At 38.4% G+C, this 17,776-nt stretch overlaps 2 protein-coding genes across 2 annotated transcripts; both read left to right on the forward strand.

Annotated features, from left to right (window-relative positions):
* The first annotated feature begins 2,268 nt into the window (after nucleotides 1-2,268).
* On the forward strand, nucleotides 2,269-6,993 carry LOC137098577 (angiopoietin-related protein 3-like). Its single transcript, XM_067474950.1, has 7 exons — nucleotides 2,269-2,853; nucleotides 2,949-3,059; nucleotides 3,908-4,028; nucleotides 4,378-4,491; nucleotides 4,819-4,914; nucleotides 5,180-5,452; nucleotides 5,572-6,993. Exons 1-7 carry the CDS (start codon nucleotides 2,347-2,349, stop codon nucleotides 5,781-5,783), a joined length of 1,434 nt encoding a protein of 477 aa, XP_067331051.1. The 5' UTR covers nucleotides 2,269-2,346; the 3' UTR covers nucleotides 5,784-6,993.
* A 572-nt stretch (nucleotides 6,994-7,565) lies between these two features.
* Nucleotides 7,566-17,694, forward strand: LOC137098576 (phosphoglucomutase-1-like). Its single transcript, XM_067474949.1, has 11 exons — nucleotides 7,566-7,946; nucleotides 9,764-9,926; nucleotides 10,273-10,419; nucleotides 10,620-10,745; nucleotides 13,925-14,115; nucleotides 14,273-14,427; nucleotides 14,603-14,718; nucleotides 14,813-14,948; nucleotides 15,519-15,702; nucleotides 15,826-15,954; nucleotides 16,285-17,694. Exons 1-11 carry the CDS (start codon nucleotides 7,689-7,691, stop codon nucleotides 16,372-16,374), a joined length of 1,695 nt encoding a protein of 564 aa, XP_067331050.1. The 5' UTR covers nucleotides 7,566-7,688; the 3' UTR covers nucleotides 16,375-17,694.
* The last annotated feature ends 82 nt before the right edge of the window (nucleotides 17,695-17,776 follow it).

Genomic DNA, 17,776 nt, shown 5'->3' on the forward strand with positions numbered 1-17,776 from the left:
GCCCTTGCATTTGATAATATTCATGTCTTAGTGTCTTAAAAAGCAGCAGACTCTTTTTAGAATCAGTCTTAAAAACTTTGTGTTTACTTGCTAGAAAAAGAAAATGTCTTACCAATGTTCACACCAGAAAGTGGAACAAAAGTGAAAGTGTGTTTGTAAGATGTGGTTTGACAACAAATACCCCAGTAGCACAAAAATGTATTTGGCTTTGGTGGTTTGAGGAAACAAGCAATACATTTGCGTGTATGGGAGATAAACAGTATTCTGAAAAGGTGGCTTACAGGAGAAACAGGCAAAACAGAGAAATAAAAGTTATTGTAGCAGCTTCTGTACTGTACTTTCAAAATAACTGTCATTATTACAATAGATGAGGAAAAACATACATGGTTCTATATCAGAAATACATTGAAGGTTAGATTAACTGTAGTACGTGCACCGATCAATGCAGATGTTGCAGAGGAATTGCTTCAGCACCCTACTGCAGGAGCTACTGGGGCAAGGAGAAGTGTACTATAAGACTATATTGCAGGAGTGATGTGTTTATATAAACACATCACTCCTGCAATATAGTCTTGATATATTTTAATGTTATAACATTAGTACTAGTAAAATTTAACATAGTGTTGAATATTTTACTAATTATATTTAGCTGCACATAAAATAATAGTAATAACTGAAGAATCAATTCTAAATCAGTTGTAGTTTTGGAAAGAGCCAGTACTTAGATTTTACTGGGAGGATTCTGGATGTGGCATCATGAGTCTTGAACGTGACCAAAGTGTGACTACATTGATAGGTTGCCGTAATAATGTGGTGCAATCAATGTTAGTACAAAATGTGATATTGAAGTTTTCTAAATATTTTTGAGGTATTTCTCCCATTTTTAGAGTCATGTCACTAGCATGCCTAATATGATTCATTGGTCCTCATGCTTCTTGACTGGTCAGTGCAAAGTTCACAGGAGGGAGACCATAGAGCCTATCACCAGAGATATGATGATCACCAGCTTCTCATACTGTAGCCCTGTCTATATGTCTGTAGTTGTAACACTATTAATTATGGACACAAAATATTCAGTGGTACTGGTAAATATGTGTGTGGGTATTCTATTAATATTCTAATTGCCAACCTACACAATCTATATGGTAGCATAATGATCTCTCGCTCACTTGCTATTAATAATTTATCTCACACACTCTGGCATCGCTGTTGGCCCCTGTACTGTGGGTCCCTTACTCTTTGAAGCTGTATTTTAACCTCTGAAGAGCAGGGTCCCCTGGCTGAAGTCAGGGTTATGGACTCTTTACTGTGTACACACTGTGGGGCTCATGTAACCATGCCCTCACATGGGTAGTTAACCTTTAACAGAGGCAAACCTGGATCATCACTCAATGTGAAAAAAAAAAGATATATATATCTATAGCATCAAACTGAAAACTCCAGAGTGTTAGCAACAAATGCGTCTAGATTACTTGCATTGTTTGCGTTATATAAAAAGCCAAACTTCTTTGTAGGTATTTGAATAGAATCTTTTGTCAATAAGGAGCAACATTTTTTTTCATGTAGCATTTGGACATACAATACAAGCTTTCTGTGCTGCTTAAATTCATTTTATCTTTGGTTTACTACTGACATTACATGCATTTAAACTTGCACAGTATCTATACGTGCCTACTACTCAACATACATGAAAAACTGTGCAAAGCATTGAACATGTAAGTCATATTTATTAATAAGCTTAAATGTAAACTGGGTCATCTTCCTGTTTAAAAAAAAAACAGCCACACAACAATGACCGAGACCAGTCATGACCTTGGCACAGGTAACTACAGGTCAGGATAAAATTCAGTATGACATGATCGGATCCTAGCTCGGAGAAATACATCCTAGACTCAGTGCAATTGAATGTGGATCAACATTCCATTTTCTGGAGTAGCTAGTACAGAAATAAATGACTTACCTCTCAATTCAACCTGGAGGGTGCAACATACTGTTTTCCATTCTGAAGTAAAAATGTACTATATGCACCGAAAGTAGGGTTGAGCCTATTTATTTTATAATGCTATTGCATCAAACAATGTTATCAAAACTAGCAAATATACTTTTCAGTTTATTTGACCGTAGATTAACATAAATCAAAAATTAACTATCTCAATCAGCAAGGAAATTGTACATCCTGCATGCCGGTATTGATGACAGGAGCTTAATCATTGACCCACCACCCGACAGTGTACATATAAAGGCCAGGATCTTAAACCAGTGGCTGTTCATCCACTCACTGATGAGAAAGTGGGCTGTCAACTGACATCAACAGACCAACAACTGGTGTAGCAGCACTGCAACAGCATGAGAATACCATTATTTCCCATACTTTTTATCCTGGCTGCTGCTTGTGTTGCTTCCCTCTGTGGCAAAGAGGAGCTTCCTGTCATCCAGCCAGAGGCTCCTGCTGAAACCCGGTCCCACTTTGCTGCCCTGGATGATGTGCGTCTCCTGGCGAACGGTCTCCTCCAGCTGGGTCAGAGCCTGCGGGAGTTTGTGCAAAAGACAAAGGGACAGATAAATGACATCTTCCAGAAACTTAACATCTTTGACCACTCGTTTTACCAGCTGTCAGTGATCGCCAGTGAAATTAAAGAGGAAGAGGAGGAGCTTAAGAAGACTGCTGTGATACTGAAAGCCAGCAATGAAGAGATCAAGGACCTGTCTGTTGAGATCAGCTCTAAGATAAATAGCATTCTGGTGGAGAGGACTCAGCTGCAGAACAAAGTGGAGGGCCTGGAGAAGAAGCTGAGCAGTCTGTCGCATGGTCTGATGACAAGTGAACAAGTGGCAGAGATAAACGGGCTAAGGGTGAGTCCCTTTTTCTTAGAAAGCAAACCTGAAAAAATGTGGATAATTTGTTATCTTTATCAAATCCCATGCTTACTATTGTTTTCCACGAGCAGGATGTCATTCAAAGTCAGGAGCAAAGCATTACCAAGCTGTTGGTGGCTGTGAGTGAACAAAGTGACCAGATCAACCAACAGAGGATAAAAATCAAGGCTCTGGAAGAAAAGGTAGCAGAGGTTATAACTGTGCACAAATTATTAGGAGGACAGGAAAGAGATGGATATGAATTTTTCATTTCACTGAAGGGAGGGCAGACTTCTCTGAGGAGAGCAGGGAATGATCTGTTTTCACCTAGGCTCATCCTTATCTCATAATATTACTAAAGAAAAGAAAAAATCTAATAGGTACAAAACAAACATGTCTGTTATTTTGCACCTTTACTCCACTTTTAAAAAACTGCCAAAAAGAAAACTCCAGCTACTCCATACTCTAATGAACTGTGTTGATTTCAATGATGGAAACATCTGACGTCATATGACATATGATTTTTGGAAAAATTGCAGTGTATTGCATTGCATATTTTTGTGAAGGACTGGTTGCAAAGAAAATATTATTAATACTGGGGAGAGACTAACTTTATTAAACCATCTTACATACAGTGGAAAATTTTACAAGGCCCCTAATTCAGTTAATTTGTTGCTGTGAACAAGGATTTTTACTTTTTTGCTTCCTTTTTTAATTATAAGCTACTTGTCATCATGCCTGTGCTAGAAATAAACTTTAATGGGGCCATCGTGCTGTACTAAATACATGTTTGGATGAGGCATGAAAGAAGATGTCCATATTATATAATATCCTCAGCCAGTCCCCCAGTAATACAATACATACATACATTTGTTTTGGGTCTGAAAATGTAGGTTATTACTAGAAACTCTCTGAAAATGCTTCATCTTTTGCTGAATAACAAAACAAAGTTTATTATATGAGGAAGTGCTACTTTATCCACACTATTTTCTCAAGTGCAGCTGGGGATTATGTCTGCAAGCAATGTGATTTCACCCACAACTGTCTCCAGCTTTCAGCAAACACAGCACCACAGGAGACCATTGAGAGGATGCCTGAAATCTTCAACAGTGAAGCACCAACCCTCTCCCCTTATCTGGCCACAAGTTCTACTAGCACCGCTACAATGATCAGTAAGATGGGCAAGGAAGTGATATTGGGTTTTGGTGTTGTTTGTCATACTGTGTATACGTAAGGATCAACTTGGACTAAATATTTAATCTTACTGTCTCAATCCTCACGATTTAGGCAATTTTCTACAGTTTTCTGCTTCACATACATATAGTTTTACAAGTCACAACAAGGAGCTGTCTGGTACATCCACTTTCTGAGCAATCACTGGTCCTAAAACGATTTTCCTGCTAATGCTGCAGATTGTAAATGTTGATCTGGTGAAACATCATCTACATCAGCTTGTCTACTTCACATGTCCATCGTGCAGCTAAACCTTATTCAGGACAGTTCATGGTCATTTATAAACAGATCTACCATCAGACTGCAGTGAGTTGTTCAACAGAGGGGAGCGAGTCAGTACTGTCTACGTCATACGGCCCAATGGATCAGAGCCCTTCATGGCTTTTTGTGACATGAGCAAAGGTACTCCCAGTCTCACAAAAAGTTTTTTTTACTAACTATCAGATAAAATGTTTTTTTAGTACTTAAGTTCAACTAGAGATGTAGTAACCTAATACAGCTCTGATACTGCTAAAGCAGAGTAAACAGCAAACATTGGGGTGAGACCAGATTACAAACAGTAATGCTGGACATTACGTTGTTTCCTGTAAAACCCTCATGCTCGTTTTAACAAACAATAAAAAGTAATATGTAGGAGTAAGACATTTACAAAGATGGAGAGATAAAAAAATATTATTATGTGAAAAAAAATTTTTACTTTGTATTAAGTCATCTTATTTTAACATTCAGGGTATGGAGCCACTGTGATCCAGCGAAGGAAAGATGGTTCAGTGAATTTTGATCAAACCTGGGACAAGTATGAAAATGGTTTTGGGGATTTGCAAAGTGAGTGATATTATTCTCCCTTTCACACTAAGCACAATGCTATTGCTTGTATCATAGTTACATTGTTTGCTGTCAAAAAGAGATTTTCCCCCCCACTGTTGCCCACTGTTTGCAACATGACGATGGTTTGGGTCTTATTTTTTTATATCTGTAAGGTCCTTACTATGTGCTTTGAGGTGGTTTTGTTGTGAATTGACACTATTTAAATAAAACTGAAACTTGTGAGACCATGTTAGCAATGAGCTCAATGATGTCTCTCTCACAGAGGAGTTTTGGCTGGGTCTCAGGAAGATCCACTCCCTAGCCACTCTGGAAAACTCTGTCCTCCACATCCAACTGCAAGACTGGAAACAGGGCAGACGTTTCATTAAGTACAGATTTTACCTTGATGGGGCAGAAAGCAACTACACTATTCACCTTACACAGCTGTCGGGAGATTTGCCTGACCCCATGAGCAACCACACAGGCATGATGTTCTCCACCAAGGACAGGGACAACAATTATCACCAGGACTCCAACTGTACCCACAAGTACACAGGTATAGCAGATGCACGCGTAGTGTGCATGTTTTCCCCCCACCTTACACAAACATGCGGGATAATAAACACTTGTCATGTTTTATTAGATGAACAACAGGTAATTTCTGCTTCCGTCCAGGTGGATGGTGGTTCAGCACCTGTGGAGACACCAACCTGAATGGGAGATACTTCCACATAAGACCAAAGGGCCGTAGGAGAGGGATTCAATGGAAGCAAGGAAGAAAAGCCTCCTACTCCCTTAAATTCACCCAGATCTCCATCCATCCTGCGGCTCCTCCCAGCATCTCTTCTTCCATTTCAGCTTCCACTGAGGCAGGCATCTTTCCCTGATCCTATTTAACAGTCGCCAGTGAAAATACCCAAGCCAATACAAGCAATAAACAGTGGACTCTTCAGTTAAGCCCACTGACAAGGCTCGGCTGGCCATAGTGACAGAAAGCGTGGGTGGAAAGGAAGACATCCAACAAGTTTTACAAATACAAGTTACTGTATAATAGAGTCAGACAAATAGCTTTTCAGATCTTAGTGTTGCTGTGTCCTAAATGGACAAAGCCATGACAATGTATTACTCCCCATGGTCAGAATACTGTGAAGGTGGTTTCTAATTTAGCAGAAGATCTAAATGTATTGTGAAATCTCATACCCTGAGAGTGAATATAATATATATTCACTCACAGTGTCTCACATATCAAGGGTTATACAGAAGAAATTAAAATGGTCAGCTATATGCAGTGGCTTCAGAAAATATTCATTATTTTGTACATATTTTATCATGGTGTAGATTAAATTAAATTGGTCCACTGTATGAACAGTGTTTATGTTGGGTCACATTGACCTTTAGTATACAGCAGTTGAAAGATGAAATGGATCATGAGATTCAGCTAAGTGGTCTAGAAACAACATGATATGGAAGACTGCAAACCATAGTTTTGGCTTATTATTTAGTTTTTTTCCTTTGCTATTGCTATTCTGTAAATATGTACCTTTTATGTTATGTAAAAACCTATTTGAATGTAACAGTCTGAGATTTCACTGGTGGAACTGCTCACAACTTGTCATCCACAGTGATTGGCAAGGAGTCCCACAATCACAATGATTGATTTTGAGAAGTTAAAGTGCAACAAAAGTTGAGAGACACTGCCGAACACTCAACTGTACTTTACAATGTCTGTTTTTATACATTACATTACTCTATATTTTATTTATCTTAAATAAATAAAGGAATAATGGTAACCTCAGAAAATGCTAATATTCATTTAGGAGTGGTATATCCCTGACCCCAAATATTATTTGCTGATCTGAGACTCAGTTTGTTAGTATGGGTTGTAGCCTGTTTGCAGTCCTGGCCCTTTCCAGGTACAGAATGGCCTTTCTATGTCAATAGTGGTAAATTTTGACCCAGAGTAATGTCACCCTTGAACTAAAAACACCAACTTTGTTTTGTTGCCAGCACATAGTAAATGAATTACTAATGTATGTGCATGTTATTACTACATAATAAAACTTGTTAACGGTTACAGTGGGAGGTTGTTATGCAAAACTGTTTTTGTAGGGTGCCCTGAATAAACTCTAGAGGGCAGACTTGTTATGTCTTACACAGAAAACCATCGACTCCACTGTCTGCATATTTAGTTTAGACAAATTAGCTTTGTTTTCCAAACAGACACGTCCTTAAGACCACTTATCTATAGGACCAGTATTTGCACCCAATTACCTTCTAATCTCTCTTGGTTTGTTTTACAGGCGGCTTTAAGGTGGGGTAAATATGTCCAAAAATAGTCGTAAGAGCAGCTTTGATGAGAGATGTCATCCTTCTTTTTACATATCATTACACTGAGCACAGGTGCAGCCCTTCCAAAATGGAAAAAATGCTCCCACAACACCTCAGTGACTTCCTCCAAAACACACCCACGCACACACATTCACACATACACACACACACGTCTTTGTGACTGGGCCTGCAGTCTTGACAGTGATCTCTCTGCACATGTGTGGAGATGCGTCTTCAGTTTCTTCGCCTGCCTCTGCACACACATTAGTTTGAAAGGTTATTTTGGGCTGCAGCAGTACCACTGTAACTCGGTGCTTCCAGTGAATAATAGGAGGAGTCAAGATTTTAACCTCCCATTCTGTCCCTGTGTGCTATTCCCCATTCCGACGGGGGATTTCCCTCCAAAAAACAGGATCCCCAGCACTTTATGCTATAGCATTAAGTTGAATCATCATTTTGAAACAATGGACAACAGCCCTCTGCAAGTGTTGACTGTCCCTACAGCCCCTTATCCTGACCAGAGACCTGGCACCAGTGGCCTGCGGAAGAAGGTCTTTGTATTCCAGTCCAGGAAGAACTATCTGCACAACTTCATCCAGAGTATCTTCTCTTCTATTGACCTACGTGACCGCCAGGGTTCAACAGTGGTGGTGGGGGGAGACGGGCGGTTCTTTAATCGGGCAGCAATTGAGGTCATTGTGCAGATGGCAGCTGCCAACGGGGTCAGTGTCACCATGTGTATGAGTTTGTTTGTAAGCGCATGCTGGTAAGCGTGAGTGTATGTTTGTGTGGGTGGTTGGGTAGATGGCCGTGTCACTGTGTGCAGATTACTGCATGTATGTCAGTGTCACCTGCCCCTGTTACCTGTTATTATCCCTTTGTTGCCATTGGCTGTACCAGCATCATGTCCTTTTAGTATTTGCTTGCAGCCTTTGTGTTTAGGGGCAATCTGTAAGCCAAATGCGCAGAAAACAACTACAAAATTACTGGAAAAAATCTTTTTGTACATGACACTGTTATTTAAAAAAGTTTATACAACTTTAAGAATAAAGGTTTAAATCTAAATACATTACCCATCATTTACCCAAGAGTCTAACTTAATTGCAGTATCCATGTTTCAACCAGTAGAGGGCAGTCTCACAGCATTTAAAATAAAACTGTAAAACTGTAAAACTTAGCACTAAAATGTCGAGATTTGGATCTGAATGTGCTCCACTACCAAATACACATATACATTGTTACATTGGTAGCTTTTCCAAGTGTTACCCTAATATAACAAATATTTTGTTTTGTTATATTTTAAATAAAATGTAAGATCCATAATCCTATATTTATTTAGTCCATAATAAGTTTCATCATTGTACTGGAATAAGGTGATATATATGAAAAAGAAACTGTATGAATATGAATTCACTGTAAATATCTTTCAAATTATCTAAATTAATAAATTAACGATACATGTCATCTATGAAACCAGTAGGCTGCTGCTGTAACTGCAGACTGTGACAACTGACTTCAAATAGAAACTACTTTTTGCCAGTAGCACTGATTCTCTGTGGTCCTCAGGTTTAAATCACATAAGCTTGGGCATGCTCTCTCAGACAGATGGAACACTTAGAAGCATTTGAAATAAACTTACTCATTATAGAATTTGCTCTTGTGGTGCTGTGGCTGCCATTCACACAAAACCCTTTATCCCAAAAAGGTGGGACATTATGTAAGATGTAAATAAAAACAGATTGCAATAATTTGCAAATGGTTTAAGCCCTATTTTTGAAAAAATGTGCAAAGATAATATATCAAGTGTTGAAACAAAGAATATGTTATTGTTTTAAAAAAACATCTGCCTACTTAAAATTACAATTTTCCTATTCTGGCAGCTTCAGCTGCGCAACAACTTAGGGCCTCCTTCATTATATTTTTCACTGCTTAATGCTCCACATATTTTCCATGGGTGACAGGTCTGCAGGCAGACCAGTTTAGCAATGCTGGTGCAATATGTGCAAAACGTGGTTTGGCATTGTGTTGCTGTAAAAGAAAAACCTTCAATCAATGAGAAAGTCATCTGGATGGCAGCATATTTGCTCCATAACCTGTATAAATCATTCTGCATTAATGATGCCTTTTAATGTAATTACAGGTTACCTCCACTATGTGCACTGATGCAACCCTATGCCATCCCAGATGCTGGCTTGAACTGTATACTAATAACAAGTCTGATGTTCCCTCTTAATCCCAAAATAGGAGGCGTCCTTGATTTGCAATACAAATTTCATATTTTGACACATCAGGCCACATGACAGTTTTCCACTTTGCCTTGGTCTGTTGTAAATGAGCTCAGGCTCACTGTGGGCAGGGGAATTTCTAGAACTTATTTTTGCATGGTTCTGCAGCCATGTCCCTTGAGTACAAAGATTTAGATTTCTCTAAATATTTAATATTATTAAGTACAATAAATTAGGAAATTGCAAATTCTTTGTAATTTTTCATTGAGCAACATTGTTCATAAGTTCTGTGTGACTTTGTGACATTTTCCCAGGTGGGTCGGCTGATCATTGGACACCATGGGATAATGTCCACGCCAGCTGTCTCCTGTGTGATCAGGAAATACAAAGCCATCGGTGGCATCATCCTCACTGCCAGCCATAACCCTGGTGGACCTGATGGGGACTTTGGCATTAAGTTCAATACTGCAAATGGAGGTATGGTAACTGGAGAGGACTAAGCATGGGGTGAACGGGTCAAGCACAAAATAGTGTTATGAGAGAAGTCAGACATTAATGTACCAGGGCTGTACAAGGCCTCTTGCAGATATGTGGAACACACACACAGTACTGAAATAAAGTTTGTGACTTTGTCTGAACACACAATCTAGGTCAAAGTTTAAGTACAAAAAACAACAAGTAAAGTTTAACCAATAAACATCCCAGACACTTCCCAGACACTAATACTAGTTATTGTCAGCATACTGTGGATATACAGTAGTAATGATTTTAAAACATACTATGAATATCTGTGTAGTACAAACTATGTTTTTTCTGCACCCAGGACCAGCCAAGGAGGATGTCACAAATCAGATTTTTCAGATCAGCAGAACTATTGAGGAGTTTGCCATCTGCCCCGGACTCCAGGTGGATCTGACAACCCTGGGCAAACAGACATTTGACCTGGAGAATAAGTTCAAGCCCTTCACAGGTTAATTGTGGCATCGCTGCCCAACAAGTTGTGAGTTAGAGATACATAGTTTATAGGCAATGAGAGAATTAAAAAAGCACTACACATTACTGTTGTAGTCATAGAAAATACTTGACAAGTTGTATACTTGTAAACTCTGACTCATCACTTGGTGATATAAGACACAAGCTTAAATTTAACATTTTTGTGTTTGTGAACAGTGGAAATTGTGGACTCTGTGGAATCCTATGCTAATTTGTTGAGAAATATCTTTGACTTTGCTGCTCTGAAGGATCTTCTTTCTGGAGTGAACCACATCAAGATAAGGCTAGATGCCATGAACGGAGGTAAGAGATCATGATTTAAAGGCACTAATAGTGCATTGGAAAATTCATTGATTTTGTTGTTTGAATATAATTTTTTTTTAATATATATGCTCTTTTTGCTTTGATTAGGGTTATACATTTATTTATATCTGAAATCACTTTCTGCTGCTTGCTTCAACTTTTTCCTTCCTCTTGTTCTTCTCCACTTTCAGTATCTGAGACCAAATGCTGTTTTGAGCAACATAATAGAGAAACAAGTTAAACTGACTGACACAGTATGTTATCAGGATAAACAACATGTTCATGATGCCCATGTTTCTCTCACTTGTTTGCATAAGGTCAAATGTGAAGGACCAGCCAACACTTAGTACACACAAGTGTACTAACTGTGTACTAAGTGTTTTAAATATTGCAAGTCTTTATCATTCATAACAGTAACTAAATGCATGTAGCTTACTATGGTACTAATGATGAAGACGAGCAGAAAAAAATAAAGTATAAGTGAAGTGTTACCACCTTTTTAGAAAATGTTGCTCTAGGCTTCAACTTATTACTAGAAAGGTCAAGAATTCTTGACTCTGTTGAGAGTGATTCATTACGATTAGGTCACTAAAGCTATTTCAAGTGTCTGTAAACACTGAAACTCAAAGTAAGGGTTGAACATCCCACCTCCTCTTCAGCTCTTTCACACACACCCACCCACACAACAATACAATATTGATATGTTATGACAAGAATTGGTATTGATAGGAAACTATTTTTACTAGATTCAATTCAGTTCAACTTTATTTATATAGTTCACAACAAAGTCATCTCAAGGCACTTTACAGAATTAAGTCAAGACTATAAAGATGTATAAAGAAAACTCAACAAATCCCCCTTGAGCAAGCGAGAGGAAAAATGGAAGGAACCTTCAGGAGAACCAGGCTGAGGGTGGGCACCCATCTGCCTTGACCTGTTGGGGTGAGTGGAAAGTGGAGAGAGAAAAGAAAAGAAAAGAGCAATAAAAAGCAACAACAAAACATGGGGCAGGTTGGTATAATCGCACAGCTCCAAACCCAGGGAGACCTGCAGAAAGGGACAGAGAGAGGGAGACCGAGAAGGAGAAAGGCTCTGCCTCCTATTCTACCTTTGGAAATTCTGGAAACCACAAGTAGGCCTGCATTCTGAGATCGAAGTGGTCTACTGGGATGATATGGTGCTATGAGGTCTTCTATATATGATGGAGGCTGACCATTCAGAGCTTTATATTTAAAGAGCAGGGTTTTAAATTCTATTCTAAATTGAATGGGAAGCCAATGGAGAGGAGCTAGTGAAGGTGAAATATGATCTATCTTGCTAATTCCAGTCAGCACCTCTTGCAGCAACATTTTGCATTAATTGCAGGCTCTTAAGGGAGTTTTGGGGCATCCTGAAAGTAGGGAATCACAGTAGTCTAACCTAGAAGTAACAAATGCATGGACTAGTTTTTGGCATCACTTTGAGACAGGATGCTCCTAATTTTGGCAATGTTCCGTAGGTGGAAAAAGGCTGTTCGAGAGATTTATTTTATATGTGAGGCAAAGGACAAACCGTGGTCAAAAATAACTCCAAGGTTCCTCGCAGTTGTACTGGAGGCCCAAGTTATGCCATTTAGAGTAAGTAATATGGTTGGACAGCGTATTTCTAAGATCTATGCTTTCAGTTTTTCTCTGATGTAGGAAATTGTGGGACGAGGCCTTTATGTTCTGTAGGCATGCTTGAAGCCTAATTAGCTGATTGTTCTCATCTGGTTCCATACATATATATAGCTGGGTATCATCAGCCTAGCAATGGAAGTTTATTGAGTGTTTTCTAATAATGTTGCCTAAAGAAGACATATATAAAGTAAAAAGCACTAACACAGAGCCTTGTTGAACTCCAAAACTAATCTTTGTGTGCATGGAGGGTTCATCAATAACATGAACAAATTGAAATCTATGAAATAGACAATATTTAGACCAACCTACTGCAGTTCCTTTAATCCACATTTCATGTTCCAGTCTCTGTAATAAAATGTTGGTATCAAATGCAGCTCTAAGATCTAACAGAACAAGTATAGACTCTAGCCCAGTATCTGAATCCAAGTGAAGATTGTTGGTGACTTTACCAGTGTTGTTTCGGTACTATGATGAACTCTATATCCTGACTGAAAGTCTTCAAATGAATTATTCTGTGCCAGGTGGTGGCAAAATTGTTTTGCAACTACTTTTTCAATGATTTTAGAAATAAAGGGGAGATTGGATATTGCTCTCTAACTGGCTGAAACACCTGGTTGAAGACAGGGTTTGTTAAGTAGTGTTTGGATTGCAGCTACATTAAAGGCCTGTGGTACATAGCCTGTTTCTAAAGATAGATTGATGATATCTAATACGATCACGTCTATTAGGGGTAAAGCTTTCTTGAGTGGTCTAGTTGGAATAGGGTCTAGCAGACAGGTTGTTAGTTTAGATGAGGTAATAGTTGAAGTTAGCTCAGTGAGATCTATGGGTAAAAAGCAGTCTAAGAGGGAATAAAGATTGGGAGATACAACATATCCTTACATATCACCATACTCTTCGACTTGATCACTCTCAAACCAGTGCTTCATTATACAGGTTTGATCACATCTCTGCTAGCAATAGCACTAGCCTAACATTTCGATTGATACCATCAGTAGAAAACGAGAGTTTAAAATTGAGAAAGAATCAAAGGAATTTACAGTGGAAATAGTCAAGCACATGCCTCCCTGTAACACCACATGCTATAAGTATTACATTTTGGTGTTTGTACAGATTATACATCCATTAATGTATCCATTATCTGTAACTGCTTATCCTGTTTAAGGTTGCAGGGGCTGGGGACTATCCTAGCTGTCAATGGGCAAGAGGTGGGGCACACCCTGGACAGGTCATTAGTCCATCTCAGGGCCAACACAAAGAGACACACAGTACACAGTCACACAACCATTCACACTCACACTCACTGCCTGGAGGAAACCCACGCAAGCACAAGGAGAACATGCAAACTCCACACAGAAAGGCAGCAGGCCTTGTCAATAGATTTATTAGAAGTATTTCTAAAAATGTCCGTCTATGATATTTGATTTCTTTTTTCTTTGTTTGAGGATGCTGATATGGCGGCTTCATACAACACCAGATCTGACTTCAGCAGGCCTTCTCTCATCCCTGTTTGCTCTCCAGTGGTAGGACCTTATGTAAGGAGAATACTGTGTGAGGAACTGGGCTGTCCGGCCAATTCTGCCATCAACTGTGTCCCAATGGAGGACTTTGGGGGTCAAGACCCAGATCCAAACCTTGCCTATGCTGTAGATCTTGTTGACAGCATGAGAGATGGACAGTATGATTTTGGTGCAGCTTTTGATGGTGATGGGGTGTGTAAGCTAACTTATTACGTCTTTATGTCTGTTATTTCTAATTTAATAAATAAAGTACGTATTTAAAAGAAGAGGGAAGGAAAGGATTCTTTAAATTTAAGGCTTTAGCTGAAGGCCTTGACTCCTAACCTCTGTCTGCCTCTTGCCTTTCTAGGACCGTAACATGATCCTTGGTAAACACAGCTTCTTTGTCAGCCCCTCTGACTCTGTGGCTGTGATTGCTGACAACATCTTCTGCATCCCATACTTTCAGCATACAGGTGTGAGAGGCTTCGCCCGCAGCATGCCCACAAGTGCAGCTTTAGACAGGTAAAACTTTGGCCCGGCTTTCAGAAATCACAAAACTAGTTATTCTTTGATGTTTCTGTCAAAATTGCAATGCTTTAAAATGGTATTGTTTAATCACTATAAATGTATTGTGAAGATAAAGCTACACAAAGTTTACTGTGATTATTGAGAATACACTTGTTGTATTTCCTTTCAGAGTAGCCAAGGCAACAAAAATAGAGCTATATGAAACTCCCACTGGGTGGAAGTTCTTTGGGAACCTAATGGATGCTGGACACCTGTCTTTGTGTGGAGAGGAAAGCTTTGGTACAGGTATTGTGTCTCTTCTATTTTGATTAAAATTGTGTTGGGAACTTTTTTCTGTTTTTTCTGTGCCTGTTATATTTGATTACATATAATCATTCAGGTGGAGACCATATTCGGGAGATGGATGGGCTTTGGGCTGTGCTGGCATGGCTATCCATCCTGGCCACCAGAAGGCAGAGCATGGAGGAAATTCTTAAGGACCACTGGGTAAAATATGGAAGAAACTACTATACCAGGTCAGATTACACGTTTACAAGAAACAAGAAATTACTTTTTTCTGTATTCAGTGCTGTTGTCTTTCTGCCATCATAAAACACAAAAAATACATATAAATGAAATTATAAAATTAATAAAATGAATATAAATGAAACTGTCCATTATCTAGATGATGAAATATACTGTAGTGTGATGTTACAGTTTAAGAAGATACCTACAGTACAGAACAGGACTGACATCTAGTGGAACATATTTTGCATTACACATTATTCACATTTTGATAATTATTAGGAAATGTATTTCACATCTCTATATTGTGCAAAGATATTATCAGCATGTGGCTTGTTGTATTTGTCTATTATATTAAAGCAAAATATTTAAAAATACTGCATTAGGAAAGAAAGTATATTTGGTCAATATTGGAGTTGCTCTGATAAACATCTACATAAAATAATCTGATGTACAACTTTACAGCTCTATAATCATTTAATGTAAAATTAAGAATTCAAAACAACAACTCAATATAAAATAATATAATAATGGGGTTTTAAGAATATTTTGCTATCATAGTCTGTTGTTGTTTGGTCTAGATATGACTATGAGAATGTAGACATAGACGCAGCTTGTGAGATGATGGAGGATTTGGAGATTATGATTGCCGACAAGTCCTTTGTGAAGCAGAGATTTGCTGTGGAAGACAAAATATACCAAGTGGAGAAAGCAGACAACTTTGAATATACAGACCCAGTAGACAGCACCATCACCAGGAACCAGGTACACATTGAGCTGTATCACCACAGTGATATAATGTGCACAGATTATAAAAGGTTTCCAGTGGTTAATAAATATTTGGACTCTAAGCTTCAAATATTTTGTGCTTGGTTGTTTTCTCTGCAGGGTCTGCGAATAATCTTCTCTGATGGTTCTCGAATCATCTACAGACTCAGTGGGACAGGTAGTGATGGGGCGACAGTTCGAATCTACATTGACAGCTATGAGAAGGAGCACATTTTCGAAGAAACACAGGTAGAATATCAAATCATGAAAACCTCAAGTTATTTTGGCCAATACAGTCAGGATTTCACACATTTTTGGCTACACAAAAATTAATTAAAATACTGTGTGCATCATTATTGTGCATTAAATTGTTAATTTTAACTTGATTTGAACTTAAATAAAATGAAATATCCCAATGCAACCATAGAAATAATACAGTATATAATGCTTACTTTATATAATATATCACACTGTAAGGCTGTTTGCAACTAAACAATATTGAGGAAATGTGTCAGTGTATCCTATGGTAACCAACAGTCGCTAACGTCTCCCCATCCAAATTATCCTTGTTTGGAACAGGTGATGCTGGCGCCCCTGGCAACCATCGCTTTGAAGATTTCTCAGCTTCATCACAGGATGGGTCGAAGTGGCCCATCACTTATCACATGATTCCTTCCTTATGTTTCTCCATTATTGTTGATGAAATGCCCCTTTTTCAGATTTTACTATAAAAAAATCTTTGATAAATTCCTAAATTGCAGCAGCATAAAATGCATTAGTTTTAGGTTGAACTTTAGTTAGTGACTGTTTCTTTAACGCATTAAAGGCTTTTATTTTTTGCTTATGTGTGACATGTGCTTCTCTCATACTGAAGCAAACAGACTATTTGTTGTTTCAATTTTACCTTTCCAATCTGCAGTTGTACCAATGAGTCATTACCAAAAAGCAGCAGGGTTTCAAAATCATCAGCGCTGCCTGTGATCACAACAACTAATCATGACATAATGTCCTATTAAACTCAGCATGTGGCTTAAAGCACAGCAGTTTCATTTCCTCCGTGAAACTGTCTGAGCACTGTGGTTCACTTTTTTTTTAAAACACGCGGCTGCACACACTTAGGGTTTTCAGTTTCAGGGGTTGTGTATAAAGCAGAACTGAAGTTCATTAGAGATTGAAAACAAGAAAATCTCTCGGATTCACACATTAATAATATTTTCTCACGCACCTAGCTGTTATATTTACACAAATGGGAGTGTTTCCTCCCATGAAGCAATTTATTTTTACCTATTACTTAATTCAGGGAAAACTTATCAGCAAATAATAAGTTGAAATTGATTTCAAATGGCTGGGTGCTGGAGAATGAGTGACAACATGTTGGTCTGCTGGAGCATACACACAAAGCAACACAGGAGGTCTCCATAACTGTCCTGAAAATGGCAAAGACCAACAAGGCAAAATTAGAACCAGCACCAAATGATACTTCCTTTTAAAATCATTTGAATGTTGCACAATAATCTAGTTTTTAATGATCTGTAAATTTGAGTTACATTATTAACAGTTTCATTATAGTCTTTACCACCAATTGAAGATGGAGCAGGGAAGAATTCAGCTGATAGGAAACATTTTGATAGGAGCTTACCCAGCTCTGGCAGATACACAATGTCCATCTGGACAGTGTCAGTAGCAACAATAGACTAGCATCTGGTCTCGCTCTGTGATCACCAATGCTCTTTGAAGGGGGTTCTACTCTATGTTACAATAAACCTGAACACCAACCAGAGGAAGAGACATTTAGAGTTTAGCTGTGGTCATTTTTATTGTGGGTTTCAGTTCCACCAACAGTTTTTAGTGGGGGTGGGTGTTCAGCAAAAAATGTCATCACTTTCTGAAAGAATTATTAATGTATTCACCTATATATTAATAACTTTCAAACTGCTCATAAAAAGCATGCATCATTTCAGAAAGACAATAATGTGTTGATGTCACAATTTTATACTGCAAAATTTACAAAACTACAAATTACTATGTATTTATACTACCAAAAAATAGTATAAATACACATTAGCATATT

The sequence above is a fragment of the Channa argus genome, chromosome 14 (assembly GCF_033026475.1).
Source record: "Channa argus isolate prfri chromosome 14, Channa argus male v1.0, whole genome shotgun sequence".
In the NCBI taxonomy this organism is placed as follows: domain Eukaryota; kingdom Metazoa; phylum Chordata; class Actinopteri; order Anabantiformes; family Channidae; genus Channa; species Channa argus.

Excerpts from the sequence above, each read along its gene's own strand:
- LOC137098577 (XM_067474950.1), top strand. The coding sequence starts at position 2,347 with ATGAGAATACCATTATTTCCCATACTTTTTATCCTGGCTGCTGCTTGT. Across the intron at positions 2,854-2,948 it reads CAGAGATAAACGGGCTAAGG|GATGTCATTCAAAGTCAGGA; the intron begins GTGAGTCCCTTT and ends TTCCACGAGCAG. Across the intron at positions 4,029-4,377 it reads TAGCACCGCTACAATGATCA|ATCTACCATCAGACTGCAGT; the intron begins GTAAGATGGGCA and ends ATTTATAAACAG.
- LOC137098576 (XM_067474949.1), top strand. The coding sequence starts at position 7,689 with ATGGACAACAGCCCTCTGCAAGTGTTGACTGTCCCTACAGCCCCTTAT. Across the intron at positions 10,746-13,924 it reads GCTAGATGCCATGAACGGAG|TGGTAGGACCTTATGTAAGG; the intron begins GTAAGAGATCAT and ends TTTGCTCTCCAG. Across the intron at positions 15,703-15,825 it reads GCACCATCACCAGGAACCAG|GGTCTGCGAATAATCTTCTC; the intron begins GTACACATTGAG and ends TTTTCTCTGCAG.